Genomic DNA, 7,363 nt, shown 5'->3' with positions numbered 1-7,363 from the left:
CGAGGCAGGTGGCGAGGTTCCCTCTGCTGCCGCCGTGTGGGGTCCAGGACAGGGTGCTCTCGGGGTATGGGTTGGAGAGGGGAGGATCTCGGCAACGTACCAAGTGATGCAGGAGGTAGACGAGGCCTCGGTGGAGGAACTGAAGGGTAAATGGGAAGAGGAGCTGGGTAAGGAGATTGAGGAGTGGACATGGGCGGACGCCCCAGGAAGGGTGAACTCCTCCTCTTCTTGTGCAAGGCTTAGCCTCATACAGTTTAAGGTACTGCATAGGGTTCACATGACCGGGACAAGGATGAGCCGGTTCATTGGGAGCGAGGATAGGTGTATTAGGTGCTCAGGGAGCCCAGCAAACCACGCCCATATGTTCTGGGCATGCCCAGCGCTGGGGGAATTTGGAAGGGCGTAGCAAGGACGGTGTCGAGGGTGGTAGGATCCAGGGTCAAACCGGGCTGGGGGCTCGCAATATTTGGGGTTGCAGAGGAGCCGGGAGTGCAGGCGGCGAAAGAGGCCGGCATTAAATATGCGCCATATCGCTGACTCGGCCATCGGGGAACACCCAGGAAGTCGGGCCCGATATGTCACTTAGAACTTTTTCCATTAAGCCGCGCCCATGGGAAGAGCGGGGGCTGGGGCAGGTGGGAGGGAGGGAGAGGCGGCGGCACTGCTACGCTCTCGCTCGGTCTGGGAAGGCGGAGAACCTCAGCAACTGTGCCGAGAGGAGCCAGGACTCAAAGGGTATTTGAAGTTCTACAACTCTTTGTCACGATGTCGTACATGTTGCCGCGTCTCCACAATGGCTGGCAAGTGGCCCAGGCCATTCTGTGGGAGGAGGATTGCGTTGTTGTCATTCGCTTTGGCTACGACTGGGATCCAACTTGCATGAAATGGATGAGGTGTTGTACAGTATTGCTGAAAAGGTGGAAAACATTGCTATTATTTATCTTGTGGATATCACAGAGGTGCCAGACTTCAACAAGGTGTGCGAGTTGTATGATCCACGCATAGTTATGTTTTTCTTCAGAAACAAGCACATCATGATGATTTGGGCACTGGCAACAACAACGCTATTAATTGGCCTATGGAAGACAAACAAGAAATGATTGACATTGTTGAGATAGTTTACAGAGGAGCCCACAAGGGGAGGGGTCTTGTCATATCTCCAAAGGACTACTCCACCAAATATAGATATTGAGGCATTATGTACGTTCAGCTGATCAGTTTCCTATAAGCTCCAAGCTGGAAGTATAACTTGTACGCGAAGTACCAACTTTCAGATTGCTTTTATGTTTATACATTTGCATTGGATGTCCTCATTATCTACTACAAAATTTATAAACTATACAAAGTGGAAAGTGATTTTTTTAACCATAAACAAATTTCTTAATCTTATTCCAAAAGGATGTGTTTTCCTTATTTATCCAAAGAAAAATTCACAGGGGTTGATTGCAACCCCACCAGCATGCTGGAAACTGGATAGGTGGGCTGTTAAATACATGCAAGTTACTGCCCAGTTAGAAAATCAATCCTTTTACACCAGTCCCCATTGTAACATGTATGGTTCTGCAGGCAGAGGAGGCATCTGCCTAAGCAATTGAGGTTTAGTGTAGTTGTGCAGTTGTGCAAGCTGGGATCTTATCGTGCTACATTCGCTGCACCCTAAACAGAGAGGCAATCCAAGATAAGTGCTAAATCTTTCTTTGTGGAATTGAGAGGAGCAAGAATAAAGTGTAAACTTAGTTGGGCTGTAAAATGAGCATTTGACCTGAACTTGCCCTGTTTCTACCGACAGGTTTGGTTAAATTCAGGGCTCCGCATGTGTAAAGTGCAATACTGAACTATTTGCCTTTGGAAGCAATAGAGCTTGATAGCCTTATTGACTTTTTCTAATTAATTCTAGAAATCTACTTGTGTTAGATTTTTTGTGGTAACAAATAACAGAAACATCATTGAAGTTTTATTTTAAATTGAATTGATTCGATTTCTAATGTTCAAGTTGAGGAAGTTGTAATTCAGATTCAACACAGTCCTAGCTGATCATTAGATGCCTGCACTTCCTTCATACCTTAAAATCAATAACTGAAAAACGAAAGCACGGTAGACTAGGGGGAGCAAGATGGTGCAATGGTTAGCACTGCTGCCTCTTGGCACCGGAGGACTCAGGTTAGATTCCGCCTCCGGGTCACTGTACGTATGGAGTTTGCACATTCTCTTGTGTCTGCGTGGGTCTCACCCCCACAGTCCAAAAATATGTGTAGGTTAGGTGAATTGGCCATGCTAAATTGCTCCTTAATTGGAAAAAAAAGAATTTGGTGCTACAGATTTTTTTTTTAAAGAACACAATAGACTAGTTCAGTTGGGGAAATATATGTGAGATTAATAATATTGGTTACTAACAGCTTGAAATTATGTATCACTTCCCTACTTTGTTTCTCCAAAGGTTTATTAACTCCTTAAGAGCTGATGATTATGAGAGTGGAGTGTTGTGTACTGTATTGGTCACCTTATTTAAGGAAACATGCAAATGCATTGGAAGCAATTCAGAGAAGGTTTACTTGACTAATATCAGGAATAGACAGGTTGTCTTTTGAAGAAAGGTTGGCGAGGTTAGGTTTGCCCCCATTCGAGTTTAGAAGAGTAAGAGGCGACTTGATCAAAACCTTTAAGATCCCTTTAACATTCCCCAAGTCCAGATGAATGGTATTCCAGGCTGCTATAAGAATAATAATCACTTATTGTCACAAGTCGGCTTCAATGAAGTTACTGTGAAAAGCCACATTCCGGCACCTGTTCAGGGAGGCCGGTACGGGAATTGAACCCGTGCTGCTGGCATTGTTCTGCATTACAAGCCAGCTGTTTAGCCCACTGTGCTAAACCAGCCTGAGGCAAGGGAGGAAATTACAAGGGCGCTGACTCAAACTTTTGATTCCTCTCTGGCAACAGGGGAGGTACCAGAAGATTGGAGCAGACAGGTGCTGGAGAACTGAAGAGAGGGTGTGGAGGAAAGAAATAGTGGAGATGAGATGCGGGAGATGAAAGGGCTGGGAGGGGGATGGAGGGCCATGGGCACAGTGGTAATGTGACCTGCCTGGTATTCCAAAGGCCCAGACTAATGCTCTGGGGAGACGGGTTCAAATTCCACCATGGCGGCAGCTGGTGGAATTTGAATTCAGTTAATAAATCTGGATTATAAAGCTAGCTTGAGTAATGATGACCATGAAACCATTGTTGTAATAACCCATCTGGTTCACTTCCCTTTAGGGAAGGAAATCTACCATCTTTACCTGGTCTGGCCTACATCTGACCCCAGACCCACAGCAATGTGGTTGATTCTTAAATGCCTTCTGAACTAGCCTAACAAACCACTCAGTTGTATCAAACCGCCATTGAAAAGTCAATGATGATTTGATAGATCATCAAGCGTTAACTTCGGCTCCAGAAATAACAATACCAAACCCAGCCCTGTCAACCCCACAAAGTCCTCCTTATAACACCTGCCAAAATTGGGAGAGCTGTCCGACGGACTAGTCAAGTAACTGTAGTCTAAAGATCGAGCACATGTAAGTTTAATGTGGGACTGAGTACAGTGCTATCTACACAATGATGTAAGAGAGTACATGACCTGCATCAGCTGTTGGTGTTGGAGAGAGCTGAGTCCAAACCTAAGCATGGAGACAGCACCTAGCTTGTACCCTTTACAATATATTTGTAAATAGTTCTATTAGTTAATAAAGACTTACAGTTAACCTTCATCAAATCTACTGAAATTTAACCAACACCCCACTACAGCAACAGCATGACATAATCATACTCACTGAATCAGACTCAGACACCGCCTTCACCATCCCTGGGTATTTCCTGTCCCACCAGCAGGGCAGACCCACCAGAGGTAGTGGTGGCACTGTGGCCAGAAGGGAGGTGCACTGAGAGTCGTCAGCTGGATAGCATGAAGTTTCATGGCATCAGGTCAAACATGGGCAAGTGAACCACCTGCTGATTCCCAACTACCCCACCCCCAATCAGCTGATGAATCAGTACTCCATGTTGAAAATTGATTGTAAGAAGCATTGAGGGTAGCAGGAGTACAGAATGTACTATGGTTGGGGCTCTTCAGTGTCTATCAAGACTGAGGCTCTGTTGCAGCACCACTGACTGTGCTGACCAAGTCCTAAAGGATCCCTGAGCCAGGTGGTGAAGGAACCAACAAGAGGGAAAAAGCCGACTTGAGTACCTTCTCACTAATCTAAACGTTTGCAGATGTATCTGTCCATGACAGTATTTGTAGGAGCGACCACAGTTCTCGTGGCGGTGAAGTTTCGTCTATACATTGAGGATACAATCCATCATATTATGTAGAACTACCTCCATGCTAAATGGGATAGATTTTGAACAGACTTAGCAGCTCAAAACTGGCATCCGCAAGGCGGTGTAGGCCATCAGCAGCAGCAGAATTGTACTCAGCCACAATCTGTAACCTCATAGCCCGACATGTACCCCACTCCACCAGTACGATCAAGCCAAGGATCGACCCTGCTTCAATGGAGAGTGCAGGAAGGCATGCCAAGGGCAGCACCAGACATACCAAAAAAAGAGGTGGCGACCTGCTGAAGCTCCAAAATATGGAAGCAGCAAGCATTAGACAGAGCGAAGCTATCCCACAGCCAATGGATGAAATCTAAGCCCTGCCTATCCAGTTGTGAATGGCAGTGGACAAATAAACATTTGACAGGAAGAGGAAGCTCCACAAATATCCCGACGCTCAATGGTGAGGGAGCCCAGCACATCAGTGCAACTGAGACGACTTGGAACCATCTTCAGCCAAAAGTTACAAGTTGATCATCCATCACAACCTCTTTGTGAGGGCCCCAGCATTGCAGATGCCAGTCTCCAATTTGATTTACTCTACATGATATTAATAAATGGTTGAAGATACTGCAAAGACTCTGGGCCCTGACAATATTCCAGCAATAATACTGAAGAAATATGTGCTCCAGAAGTAGCCGTGCCCTTAGGCAAGGAGACTGAAGCTGTACCAGAACAGCTACACTACCGGCATCTGAACTGCAATGTGGAAAATTGTACAGGTGTGCCCTGTCCACAAAATGGAGGACAAATCCAATCTGACCAATTACCGCCAATTAGTCTACTCTTGGTCATCAGCAAAGTGATGAAAGGTGTCATCGATCGTGCCATCAGTGACCCCCTTACCCAGCAATAACCTGCTCACAGACGCTCAGTTTGGGTTCTGCCAGGGCCACTCAGCTCCTAATCTCATTTCAGCCTTACTTCAAAAAAGGACAGAAGAGCTGAATGCCAGACATGAGAGTGACTGCCCTTGACATCAAGGCAGCATTTGATCTAGTGTGGCATCAAGGAGCCCTAGCAAAATTGAAGTCAATGGGAACTCGGGAAAACTCTCTACCAGTTGGAGTCATACCTGGCACAAAGGAAGATGGTTGTGGTTGTTGGAGGTCAGTCATCTCAGTTCCAGGATATTGCTTTGTAAGTTCCACAGGGTGATGTCCGAGACCGAACCATCATCAGCTGCTACATCAATGACCTTCCTTCCGCCATAAGGTCAGAAGAGGGGATGTTCATTGATGATGGACAATGTTTAAACCATTCATGACTAATCAATTATTGAAGCAGCCTGTATTCATGTGCAGCAAGAGCCGGACAATGTTCAGATTTGGGCTGAGAAATAACAATCTACAAATGCCAAGCAATGACCATCTCCAAAAAGAGGATAGCCAACCATTTCCCCTTTAAATTCAGTGGCATAACCCACTGGACCTAACCAAGAGGCATTCCTAGCCAAGCTGTTCCAGTACAGCTACAACATTGACATCTACCCGGCAATGTGGAAAGAAACAACTGAAGGCACTGGATACTGCAAAGGCTATGCACCCTGACAATATTTCGGCAATAGTACAGAAGACATGTGCTCTAGAACGTGCTGCACCCAGCAATGTGGAAAGTTGCACAGGTGTGTCCTGTACACAAGGAAAAGGACAAATCCAATTACTGCCCTCTCAGTCTACTCTCCGTCATCAGCAAAGTGATGGGAGGGATCAACAGCACTATCAAGCGGCACTTACTCAGCACCCGCTCACCGATGCTCAATTTGGGTTATGTCAGGGTCACTCAGCTACTGGGCTCATTACAGCCTTAGTTCAAACATGGAAAAAAGAGCTGAATGCCAGAGATGAGGTGAGAGCGACTGCGCTTGACATCAGGGCAGCATTGACCAAGTATGGCATCAAGGAGCCCCAGCTAAACTGGAGTCGATGGGAATCAGGGGTGAAACTCTCTGCGGGTTAGAGTCATACTTGGCACATCAGAAGATGGTTGTGGGGGTTGTAGGTCAATCATCTCGGCTCCAGGTAATCACTGCAGGAGTTCCTCAGGGTAGTGTCCTAGACCCAACCATCTTCAGCTAGTTCATCAATGACCTGCCTTCCATCATAAGGTCAGAAGTGGGGATGTTCACAGATGATTAAGGACAGTAGCGGGAGATTGTGTATTGAGTCTAAAGAGATAGGAGAGGTCTTGAACAAGTATTTTTCTTCAGTATTTACAAATGAGAGGGGCCATATTGTTGGAGAGGACAGCGTGAAGCAGACTGATAAGCTGAGGAGATACTTGTCAGGAAGGAAGATGTGTTGCGCGTTTTGAAAACTGAGGATAGACAAGTCCCCCGGGCCTGACGGGATATATCCAAGGATTCTATGGGAAGCAAGAAATGAAATTGCAGAGCCGTTGGCAATGATCTTTTCGTCCTCGCTGTCAACAGGGGTGGTACCAGAGGATTGGAGAGTGGCGAATGTCGTGCCCCTGTTCAAAAAAGGGAATAGGGATAACCCTGGGAATTACAGGCCAGTTAGTCTTACTTCGGTGGTAGGCAAAGTAATGGAAAGGGTACTGAGGGATAGGATTTCTGAGCATCTGGAAAGGCATTGCTTGATTAGGGATAGTCAGCACGGATTTGTGAGAGGTAGGTCTTGCCTTACAAGTCTTATTGACTTCTTTGAGGAGGTGACCAAGCATGTGGATGAAGGTAAAGCAGTGGATGTAGTGTACATGGATTTTAGTAAGGCATTGATAAGGTTCCCCATGGTAGGCTTATGCAGAAAGTAAGGAGGCATGGGATAGTGGGAAATTTGGCCAGTTGGATAACAAACTGGCTAACCGATAGAAGACAGAGAGTGGTGGTGGATGGCAAATATTCAGCCTGGAGCCCAGTTATCAGTGGCGTACCGCAGGGATCAGTTCTGGGTCCTCTGCTGTTTGTGATTTTCATTAACGACTTGGATGAGGGAGTTGAAGGGTGGGTCAGTAAATTTGCAGATGATACGAAGATTGGTGG

At 46.2% G+C, this 7,363-nt stretch overlaps 1 protein-coding gene across 1 annotated transcript; it reads left to right on the top strand.

Annotated features, from left to right (window-relative positions):
* The first annotated feature begins 763 nt into the window (after window positions 1-763).
* On the top strand, window positions 764-1,192 carry LOC119972937 (thioredoxin-like protein 4A). The gene is given in 3 exon segments (XM_038810472.1): window positions 764-880; window positions 883-1,035; window positions 1,038-1,192. Coding segments are annotated over 3 exon segments (423 nt in total). The 5' UTR covers window positions 764-765.
* Window positions 1,193-7,363: the final 6,171 nt, after the last annotated feature.

The sequence above is a fragment of the Scyliorhinus canicula genome, chromosome 10 (genome assembly GCF_902713615.1).
Source record: "Scyliorhinus canicula chromosome 10, sScyCan1.1, whole genome shotgun sequence".
Classification (NCBI taxonomy): domain Eukaryota; kingdom Metazoa; phylum Chordata; class Chondrichthyes; order Carcharhiniformes; family Scyliorhinidae; genus Scyliorhinus; species Scyliorhinus canicula.
Note: the sequence above shows the minus strand (reverse complement) of the source record. Positions and strands in the feature narration are given on the sequence as shown.